We start from the raw sequence: 12007 nt of genomic DNA, 5'->3' as shown, positions 1-12007 counted from the left end.
GAAACAAGGAAGTTACACAAAAGTGCATACATAAAATACAATACTGAGGCTTTCTGAGCAAAAAGCAAGCAAACGTACCATGAAACAAGCACTAAAGTGTCTGCTGAAGCCAAAACAATACAGTTTCCCACAGCCTTATTTACTCTATTTGTGGCGGAACTCCCCGCCCCATATATAAATATGCAAATTATTTTTTTCTGCCAGCAGGTGGTGCTATTAGAGAGGGAGAGATAGAGGTTTCTCTGGTAACAGCTGTATACAACGCAGTACTGGGCTCACAAACACTAGGTGTGTTTACATGGACACTTTTTGCTTCCATCGGAATGAATTCATTCTAACTGACGAATCTGAATGTAGTGTTTACATGATTGGTAAATAAAGTGATCGGGTTGATGTGCGCGTTTACTTGTCACAAGCTTCTGATCGGATTTACTCTTTTGACATGCGCACACTGCATGAATATACAGAGTCAAAACTAGACGTCTGTTGATGAGAGTCTTAAATGAGGACTGGTGGGACGTGGTCGTGTTCCACTTCACATACACTGAGTGAAAGGGGAGATTTATAATGACAGAACATTTTATTCACCAGGTAGAACAGCTCGTTCCACGCGTCATACGTCATTACGCTATTTCTACGTCACTGCGCATGCGCAGTACTTTCCAGTTTCGGTTTTCAATCCGATCAAGTGTTTACAAGTCCTCTCGCTCAAATTACAAAAGGGATAAACCACCCCTTACAATCCGATCGAAATTTTAGTCGGATCGAGCCAATTCAATCCGATTGACGTGTTTACATGTGACATTTTTATTCTAATTGTGCTTCTAGTCCTATTATTATTGGATTAGAAGGGTCCATGTAAACGCAGCTAATGATTTATGAGGAATTACTTGCAAGATGTAATGAAAATGACATCGAAAATTTTCTGAAAATTTCGGTCAGCTTTTCTTCTGAAATTGAGTGATATAAAAACATCCGCTGCAGTTTTTGATTTTGAAACTTGCAGTTCTCATGTTTATTCAGCAACTTCAAAGCCTTTTGGAAAATCTATTTGTGGCGATCAGTTTTGATATTGTGGGTGGCCATAAATAAACCAATGTATGGGACACCCTGCAATAACTTTGTTAAATTAAATATTTATTTATTTGTGAAAAATACTTTGTCATCTAAAGTATAAGTGTTTTTTGACATTTCAATTACCGTATTTTTCGAACTATAAGTCGCACTTTTTTTCATAGTTTGGCTGGTCCTGCGACTTATAGTCAGGTGCGACTTATTTATCAAAATTAATTTGACATGAACCAAGAGAAATGAACTAAGAGACATGAACCAAGAGAAAACATTACCGTCTACAGCCGCGAGAGGGCGCTCTATGCTCCTCAGTGCTCCTGTAGCCTACACTGAGCAGCATAGAGCGCCCTCTCGCGGCTGTAGACGGTAATGTTTTCTCTTGGTTCTTGGTTCTAAATAAATGCGACTTAATAGTCCAGTGCGACTTATATGTTTTTGTCCTCATCATGACGTATTTTTGGACTGATGCGACTTATACTCGGGTGCGACTTATAGTCGAAAAATATGGTAAGTGGGTCGATGAGGAGACAGACGTCTTTAGAGGTCTAATGACTATCACATATATACATGGGTGACAAAAAAAAAAACCTATCAAACACACCGACCACCCTAGCAAGCATCCATAATACCTCAAAAAAAAATTTAAATGTAGCTTCATTTAGTTTTTATTTAAAATGTTGTCACATTTACTTGTACATCACAATAACTTTAACTACAAAACAGCAACTAAATATCTACAGCTGCCTTTAAATAAATATCTGGGCACACAAATCTCTTTATGGTGTGAACTTAACAGATGTATCCTCTGTCTAGGATGGGGGAGAAAAAAAAATAGCTGTTAGCAATAAATCCCCACGGGAAATAAGTGAATCATATGGACAGATGACTTTTGACCCATCTAACACACAAACACATATTCACTCAGGCATAACTTGACGATTGGTCTTTTCTGGGCCTGATGTTCTCACTGACAGGCCCAGAAGGGATCTGCATCCACAAAACCCCACAATGAAAGCTGTGTTTTATTATATTGGACCATATTTAAATTTACTCCAAAGATTCTTTCAAAATCAGCAGAAGATGCACAAAAACTGTCTGCAGATTTCATCTGGCCCTGCTCATTGGGGAATCTAAGTCTAAATACAAAGCGGAAATATTTTCACTTGGGTCAGTGTCAAATAAGAAATGAAAGCATACCAAAAAAAAAAAAAAAAACTAATAACATATGTTATTCTCTAGAATGTTTTCATATACATTTTTTACAACTTAAAAATATTAAATACATAATACATAAAATAAAATACATAAATATAAATAAGTAAACAAATAACTGATTTCACACTGTGGAATGTTTAGCAAATTTCTGAAATGTAATACTAAAATAAATTTATAACAATAATATAATAAACATCAAATAAAATTTAATAACGGTTACTGATTTTATACTCTCCAGAATATATATATATATATAAATTACATTTTTCGTTTTTCAATGTGATTTATTTATTTATTTTGTCATACTGATCAAATTTAATAATCTTTGTAATTCATTGTGACTTATAGGAAACACGTTGAAATCGTTGTAAGAAATGAATCCAAACTGATGTTTCTCTCCTAATCATCTGGAACATTTAGTGTCGGCTAAACTACTGTACCGATTAAACACAGCGAGTCTCTATAGAGAGCACATCCAGGGGCGTCGGACTGGGGGTAAAACCAGTACTGATTACCAGGGCCCTTAAGGAAGAGAGGGCCCTTGAAAAGTCTAGAATATATATTTTCAAGGGGAGGGGGGCCCATTAGGACTGCCTTTGCATAGGGCCCGGGATCTTGTGCAGCGCCCCTGAGCACATCATCCATCTGGCGTTCATAATGAACGTCAGCAATTAGATATGAAGCACATCAGTCTCTCCGCTTTGTACAGAGCTCATATGCACAATCTCCCTGGCCAAATCTAAAACCCCACAGAGGAAAGAGATCTCACCAGTTTCCTGTTCTGCTGAAAAGCTATTAGGATTCAAATCGCAGTGTCAGCAGGAACACAGAATTTAGATTCACAAACTGGGGGGAAATGGGCTATGAAGGAGGATCCCTCAGGCCACGTGAAAACGCCCCGGTGTTAGACGATGGAGGAGCCAGCATGAGCACCTGATCTCACACCACAGCATCTGGTCTCGCTCTGCCTCCATTTACACCATCTGCCTTAACAGAGACAGACAGCTCCAGAAATGAGCACTCTGCCCCTCCATCCTCTCTCACATTCAGCCTCACTCCATCTCTAATCAATATGATATTGCTACAGGTCAGCGGAAAAACTCCATCACGCTCACAAAGACAGGTGCAGCACAGATTCAAGCAACTTATAGGAAATATGTGTTTTAGCAACTCAATCTAGTTCAAAATGAGACGCAATTCTGCTGTGAAATGTGGTTTGGGACATGACAGTGATTTTCAACATTCAGTGACTACAAATAAACTATTTACTTTATACGTGCCAGCTATTAGACCTTTCAAAACCCAGCAGATAAATATAACTAAGGTTTAACAATGCTGAACCAGAAAGCAGACATATACTTTTCAGAAAGAGGCTGTTATACAAGACAATAGCATGACTTCTTTTTGGGGGCGCAAAACAACGGGTAGACCAATCAGACACTCAATTCATCAGAACACGTATTGCTTTTCATCATTCGTATTGCACAAGGGTACTCTAATCAAGGATGTCTTAAAAAAAATAAATTTTAAAAGCAGAAAAATATAAATGTTTTAATTAATCCAAAATATTAATAAAAACTACAATAGCACCTCAATGATACTAAAATAACACCCATGTACTACTGCTAAGACTCACTTTAAAGACCTCATGGTTGATCTTTCAGAGACCACAATGGAGAAAGAGCAAAAATAATCACAGCAATTCCAATATTAATCACCTGATTTCCTTTTAAATTATTTTATATGTTCATCTGACCTAAACAAAACTAAAATGACAGTTTATTGAAGCTTTTAGCTTATTGTTGAATATATAGTAGCATTTGTGTGTGGACTTCATTTGAACATAAATACATATTTATATTAATAACAATAATTTAACCAATCCAAGTATAATTAACTAGAGTGTGTCTTTTCATATAATGAAAATGTACGCAAAAACATAATGAAAACGATCTCATTGAGGACATCTGAAGCATTTTATTGACATTCTCTATATTTGAACTACGACCTGGAGTCCCAAACCGAAAATAAGAGTGACAGTGCAGTACATGAAGCCACTCCTGACTGTTTTTATGAACCTCTGTGCCATAAAACCAGGAGCTCTGACCTGCTGGTAGTTCTCATCCTGCGGTTTAAACGTGTGATCCAACGGCTGAAACCTTAGAGTCACATGAGGAAACTGATGAAGCCAGTAAGTCCACCAAGGAGCGATATAATCAACCCGTGCAGACGACATCCTTCAGCAGTCGAGGAGACCAATAAATCACTTTCCCAGATAGAGACGGTCGGACAATTTGGGTGTTTCTTTCCCGGTTATTCTCCACTGTCCTGTCTTCTCAAACAAAAGCCATGGATTTAGAAACTAGAGAGACGGAGTACTCAAATAAAAGTGCTGAAAGGGACATAAGAAGACCTCTGAATACTTCCACCAAAGCCCCGTCCGTGGGAATTCACGGGAAATGTTGAATTATTGCATTAAATCTCGTTCTCGTGCCGCTGCCATTCCTGCGCGTTGTGCGCTCTGAGGAACTCGGGAGCGCGCTTGAATGAGCGCACGAATGGGACTCGGGGTCGTATGTATGAGGGGGCAGTTTCATTTTTTGTTGGCCTAATTCTACTTCTAATTCTACAACAAGATTCAGCAGATATTTAAAATTATATATATACATTGATGGCATTGGAGATCATCTTTAATTTTTTTTCTTTTTTTGAATTAAATATTCTTACGATGAGATATTCAGAGGTTAGGCATTTATTTGAAAATATATAACGCAATACTTCCATCTATTGGGCAACTCGAGTAAATGCAGACACTGGTACAACAGACAAGGACACGCACAAAGAACATTTCAAAATACTGCAATAAATAGCTGACACAAAATTTTGCTAGCAAATAAACAAAAATATACTCCCTAATTTTAAAAAAAGGCTCTATACATTTTCAGAGTGAGGTTATTTTAGATGTGATATTTTTAAGATCGTCTCATTCTGGGTTTTGGTAGGTTTGTAAAATCTTCCTGTTGTCATGGTTTTGCAGTCAACCTTTTCTCCTAAATTTGTTGCAATATCAGCATTCAACTCTTAACTATCACCTTAGTTAAATTTCATGATCTTGAACAGTAGGCCCGTAATTGGTAAATGTCGGTATTATTTTTCATGTGGTTTGAGATTTCATAAAGCAATTTCTAAAAATTTTTTGAAAAGGTTTAAATTCACAAAATGAAAACGTCATCCATTTGTAAGCGATGACCCACCAAAGAATAATTAACATGATAAAACACTTCATTTCAAAAGGTAGACAAACTTAATACTCCATTAAAGGCACAAGTTCTTAGTTTTTACTACATTATTTTATTTAATTTCATCTACGTTTCATAAATGTTTAGACTGGCTTCATACCAAATACCACATTTGCCAAACTATGACAAATATCACAGCCTTCCTAAAGTTAAACTACAGTAATTCTTCCATAACTAAGTTTACAAAGGTATTGTTTGATTTGGTGCAAAGTAAATGCTTTGACACACTTCTTTAAAGGTCTTAAAATTAACAAACCTTTTGGCCAAAAAGCCTACTTTGAGGTCAAGGAAAGTTTCCCTAAAGGAATAAAGTACACAACCATTCAAAAACTTAAAGGCAGGGTAGGTAATACATGTATAAACAACTTTCTTCCAAATTTGTTTAAACTTTCTATATATATCAATGCATAATTAAAATGTAAGTACTCTGATAAAAAGAGTATAAAAATCGAGTGACTCTAGACCGTTTAATCTGTATTAAACACAGCTCATTATTTCCATTTCGGGACGAAACATAGGATTGGCTTAGGCGACTGTCACTCTCTCGCAACCATGGCAACCACCCTTTTGCCACACATGACCTGCCCACTTGCGCGTGCACGTTTGATTTGAGGAAACAGCACGTTTGATTCAACAGGCACGGATCCTAGGAATACCAAAACAATGGCAGAGAAACAGCAAGCAAAATTCACAGTACCAGCCTATGCAGTTAGTGAAGGCAAACCAGTCAAAAAAAGGAAGACAGTAACAGTACAAGAAAAGGCAATGAACAAAAAGTCTTTGGATAAACAAAGAAATAAAACGCGAGTTAAAATCGGCGTGGCTTTCCAGCGATGGCGAGAACTGAGGGAACTCAAGGGGCTGAAAAGTGACTCCTTGATGGCTTTATTTTTGCTGGACAGGTAAATCTTTCTTTTTGTATTTTGATCATATTTTTTTCATGAAGCATGTGTCATTAGCACACGTAGCTGCGTAATATAGCTAACATAACATTACTTAGCGAGCCGTAGTAGAGGCTTTGGAAGGAGCCCAGAAGGGAGGGGGTGGAGTGAATGGAAATAATGAGCTGTCTTTAAAACAGTCGTGAGAGGTCTACAGTCACTCGATTTTTATACCTTTTTTTCCTCCAGAGTACTTACATTTTAATTATGTATTGATATATAAATAAAGTTTAAACAAATTTTGAAAAAAAGTTTTTTATACATTTTTTTTACCTACCCTGCCTTTAAGGGATCGGTGTGATTTTATAATGTTATTAAAGACGACATTCTCACAAGGATGCATATATATATATATATATATATATATATATATATAAAGAAACCGTAATATTGTGAAACATTAAAATTTAAAATAAACATTTTCTATTTTAACATGTACATTTTTTTACATTCCTATGATGCCAAAAGTGAACTTTCAGCAGCCAGTACCCTAGTCTTCAGTGTAGTAAATGTAACATTTCAAATAGTCTTTTTAAACAATGCAAATCTTCAGTGATCAATTACATACAACCTTGCTGATTAAAAAATTAATTTTATAAAATACTGACTCCAAACTTCTGAAAGGTAGTGTTTACTTTAAATAAGCACAGAGATGGACTAGATAATCATTCTCTATATATTATCAAGCAGGTCCTAAATAGTAAAAAGGAAAAAAACAAAAAACACAATTCTTAATTTTCCCAATTTTATTACATTTTGTACAACAGAGACATCTACTTCAGCTCCTTCACAGCAAGACCTGAAACGAGAGAGAGATGGGTCATATTTACAGTAATCCTTGAAGAGACAGAGTCCTGGTCTGACACAGCTGTAAGTGTTAGTGAACCGGTGGAACTGAAGTCTCTGTGATGCGAAACCCAGCACTTGGTCCATCATTATTCTAGCAAGCGTGTAAATGCACAGGGGGCACAGGACAGGCCCAAAGTGTTTGGACATCTTGCAAACTTCACACAAATCACAGCATTTCCATGATTGTCAGTTGTAAGCACTACATAAGGACTTCAAAAAAGCTTTTTATTCCCTCATCATTAAGATATTTGACCCTGGACCACAAAACCAGTCTTAACCCTCTGGGCTTCTTCGTAAATGGGTTACACTTAGCTTCCTCCGGGTCAAAAAAGACCGAAGCCTTAAAAATGTAACTTTTTTTTTCCCAGGAAAACCAATCAAATATATTTTTGTTCAATAATATTTTTTGTATATTATTTAGAATTTTTAAAGATTTTTATGATACTTTGCATTAATTATATATTTTTTATGAGCAATTTTTTCCATTAGAATTAATATATATATTTTTATTTTATTTTAATTTTAATTTTTTTTCAATAAATGCACCATTGCACATCAAAATAGAGTGCAGGCCTAAAATAAAAAAAAATTCAAGTGAGAAGAGCGCCATCCAGTGGCTTTAAAATATAATAAATGTGTGTAATGTCCTGTAACCGCCTATAGGCTGCCATAGCTTTTTTTTATTTATTTTTTTTATTCCCATTTGGAAAGAAAAAAAATCGAATTACTAAGCAACCACTGAATGGAACAACACAATCTATATATCATTTTAAAGCTTAGGATCTCAGCTTTTTAATGCATCTAATCACATTTATTAACTCTTAACGAGTGCTGAGTAATCCCTCTAAAACCGAGTGTACCGCCAGCAGGCGCCACCTAGCTGCGAAAATATTCATTACCATATTTTTCAAAAATATTGCCTTGATTAACACAAAGTTGATGTCATTTGAAAGCTTAGGGTATGACCTTTACAGTGAATGTATCCACTTTGAAAAAATCTTAAGTATTGCTGAGTTATTTGGTGATAAATACAATTTCTTTTTTTTTCATAATCTATAAAATAATGTACTGCAATGTGTCAAAAACATCATACAGCTCATGAAACATTCACAGATCATTGAAAATGGCACTTCATTTTTTACAGCATATTATTACAATTACAATGAGCCTAAAATTAACATAATCTATTGCTTTTATGACTAGATATTCTTCATGGAGAAACAATTGCCCATGAGGGGGCGTCAAAGACTGTACAAAAAGGCTATCTCTGTTCCAAATGCTGTAACTTTTGATTCCTTTATCCAAATTATTATTATTTTTTATCCAGATGCAGCTAACATGTAGGGGGACTTCACTAAAAAAGAATTTTCCTCCTACCTTATTTCCTTCCTGAGTTATTCCATGACAAATAAGAAAGATATGCAAAATCATAATACAAATTATATATATATTTTGTCTTTTATCCGCAATTTCTCTGCAGGACAATGTCTAAATGTAATCTAATTTATATTTTTGAAAAATTTAAAAAGAGTTCTTTCAAACGATACCTACCTTTTGACTCTCCTTGCTATAGTTTTGGAGTTATTATGATTATATAGTAAAATATAGCAAAATTTGCTGTTTCAGTCTTACCAGTTAATTTCTCTGTGTGTGTGTTTGTGTGTGTGGGTGTGTGTGTGTGGGGGGGAGGGTGTCTTATTTGCACTCTTGATGTTTTAGAGTGTCACCCCTTCATTGCTGTACACTTTTTTTCTGCACAGTGGCTGATCTGTAGTTTGTACCACCAAAGTTTCTCTGAGTTTTCGGATTTTCTTGTATTTCCCATTCATTTCCTATGTGGGTCATTTTTGACCCGTAGGAAGCTAAGTGTGCAATTTTTTTTTACGACCCTTTAACATATCAGAATCATCTCCTTGATTTTTTTGTGTGTTCACATAGGTAATACAACAAAAGTCACCAAGTTTCATCCCCCTCCGATGAAGCAAAAAAATTTAAAAATTTAAAACGTACATGGTTTCGGTCTTTTTTGACCCGAAGAAGCCCAGAATCAATTTTACAAAATTGAGATTTATAATTCATCTAAAAGTGGAATATATATACTTTCCATTGATCTATGGTTTATTAGGATCGGACAATATTTGGCCGAGATACAACTATGTGAAAATCTGGAATCTCTGAGAATGCAAAAAAAAAAAAAAAAAAAATCTAAATACTGAGAAAATCACCTTTAAAGTTGTCCAAATAAAGACCTTAGCAATGCATATAACTAATCAAAAAATAACTTTTGATATATTTATTGTAGGAAATTTACAAAATATCTTCATGGAACTTGACCTTTACTTAATATCCTAAAGATTTTTGGCATAAAAGAAAAATCAATAATCTTGACCCATACAATGTTTTTTTGGCTATTGCTGAAAATATACCCCAGTGACTTGGGTTTTGTGCTCCAGGGTCACATATTTAAGCTTTAAAATTAAAGCTTTAAATCCACAGGCCTGGACATGTTAACATTTCCTTTTGATTGTAGGTTAACTTTTACTTTTCTCATTACAAGATCTGCAATGTTTTCATTTTTAATCAAACCAAAACAACATTTCTACAGACAAACATTTAGCACAAATCCTTGAGGTCGATAAAATTTCTGCAAAAGCATTACGCTGCACAACCAGTTCATGCATTTGATTCTTTCCTGACATAACACTACTCCTTATGTTTTCTGATACGATCTCGGCCGTTTCATGGTGTTTGAGGACTCACCTGGTGGCAGGGACTGCTTGAGCTTCTCAGCCTTCTCTTTGTCTGTGATGACCAATGTGTACAGGTATCTGCTGCAGCGGACCTTGAACTTCACATTGTCCTTGTTCTTTTTGATCTTGACAGCTGTTGGAACACAGCACATGAATTTGGAAAACGTCCATAAAAACTAGTAAACATTTTTCCATGCAAATATGCTTAGAATTCCGAAATGTTAAAAAATCTCATTCAACACAAGACTCCTGGTGCTTCAAGTCATGTTGGATAGATCGTTTTAAGGAGTTGAACACAAACAGCATCACAAAGTCAAACAATTTTCTTTAAAGCCCTGAGCTTCTGAGTCAGTGAGATCTGTATTGACGTAAATTTGCTGACATGATAAAATGATTTTTTGTAACGTACTATAAAACTACATAAGTTACATATACACAATATTATACCATTGCATAATTTCCGTAGAATATATAAGGATTCAGTTTACATCACCTTCATAAATTGAATAAAAACTGAAATAAATGCAAAAAAACACAATGACACACACTTTCTAATGTTTTTTAGATGTAGTTTAAAATCGTAGAATTTTATATAGAAAAGAGAAATCGCCATTAAGTTCTGACCGAAGTGACTTAAACGCACTTGGTGTCATCATTTTCTTGTCAACTCATGAATACTAAGTTCCCAGGAAGACTTTAAACGCATCAATAGATCAGCTCATTTCTAGAGTCCCTGAACCGGAAGTGTATCTCCAATATGAAAGACATCCAAACAGTGCAGTCCTCCATGATTTAGATGCACTGTTTTTAGTAATGTGAATAGTTTAAGTAAAACTTAATATTTAATAGTTAACAGAATCAAAACAAACCACATAAGAGCGTGCAAACCACGTCACAATAAAGAGCAGCACACATCAGTAACTTAAAAGGAAAAACCTTTTTTTTTTTTTTAATCAGAAATCAAACTTACACTTTGCGTCCTTCCTCCTTGCTGTAAGCAGGAAATCTTTGATTTCTTCAATTTTTCGTGGCTGTAAATACGAAAAACACATTAGACACTACGAAAATTAGGCTTAACGTCAGCACTCTGCTTATTCAAGATCTTAAAATAGCCGTTTCTCGACTGCTTGTTTATGATTATCAAACAAACCTATAATATTTTCACATTTAGACCGATTCCCCACTTGACAATTTATAAAAACAGTTTCTCCATCAGCGTGACAATCCACTACTTCTCCGCCATTAGCCGCCTTCTGCTACCCAATGATTTTACTTTAAAGCAGGTTTAGCGTTAACGTTTTTAGAACAAACGTGACTAAATTGATGTACACTTTATTTCTCAATTCAATAAAAATCGCGAAAGTAAGATATTTACAAACATTCTCACCATTCTGTTTCAGGAGCGACTCGACCCTGCAATGCAGAAAAACACTTTATTACCTCGATGTTCTACACAATTTCTAGGAAATATCTCGAGTAATGACACATCTACATTTCTTCTTTCACACCACATATGTATGAAAGGTGGATATTGACGGATTGATGCAGATTTACATGGATTCATTAGACAGAGCTAAAGTGCTAACACTTACACGTCCTGCGAGCGAGGGGGGAAAAGGGGCGGGACTTCCGCGTGAATGTGTAATATAAACCAGCTACGGTGGCTCAAGAGGGACTCTCTGGACAAAAAACTAAACTCACAGCGACATCTACAGGTGCAGCATGAATATGTCATGCCATTTATTAATATTTTAATCGGGAGGCTTTATGGAATATATGTTAACACTTCACAATAAAGTGTCATTTGTTAACATTAATTAATGTATTGATTAACATGAACTAACAATGAACAATAGCCCTATATTTTTCATAGGCTATTTAA

At 35.4% G+C, this 12007-nt stretch overlaps 2 protein-coding genes across 3 annotated transcripts in view; both read right to left on the bottom strand.

Moving 5' to 3' along the window:
• The window catches only part of LOC132121675 (protein tweety homolog 2-like), a 60644-nt gene extending 55798 nt beyond the window's left edge, over positions 1-4846 (bottom strand). Inside the window, exon 1 of one of the 2 annotated variants that reach the window (XM_059531335.1) lies at positions 4394-4846. In XM_059531335.1, coding sequence (XP_059387318.1) covers positions 4394-4522 — 129 coding nt within the window. In that variant the 5' untranslated portion in view covers positions 4523-4846. The remainder of the gene's footprint in view (positions 1-4393) is intronic. The other variant, XM_059531336.1, reaches the window with a different exon arrangement.
• Positions 4847-7254: 2408 nt separating this feature from the next.
• Positions 7255-11789, bottom strand: LOC132121103 (large ribosomal subunit protein eL38). The gene is made up of 5 exons (XM_059530282.1): positions 11718-11789; positions 11513-11538; positions 11096-11156; positions 10136-10258; positions 7255-7325 (listed from the first exon to the last, which is right to left on the bottom strand). Exons 2-5 carry the CDS (start codon positions 11513-11515, stop codon positions 7300-7302), a joined length of 213 nt encoding a protein of 70 aa, XP_059386265.1. The 5' UTR covers positions 11516-11538; positions 11718-11789; the 3' UTR covers positions 7255-7299.
• Between the last annotated feature and the right edge of the window lie 218 nt (positions 11790-12007).

The sequence above is a fragment of the Carassius carassius genome, chromosome 39, assembly GCF_963082965.1.
Source record: "Carassius carassius chromosome 39, fCarCar2.1, whole genome shotgun sequence".
In the NCBI taxonomy this organism is placed as follows: domain Eukaryota; kingdom Metazoa; phylum Chordata; class Actinopteri; order Cypriniformes; family Cyprinidae; genus Carassius; species Carassius carassius.
The sequence above is the reverse complement of the archived record's forward strand: the minus strand, read 5'-3'. Positions and strand labels throughout refer to the sequence as shown.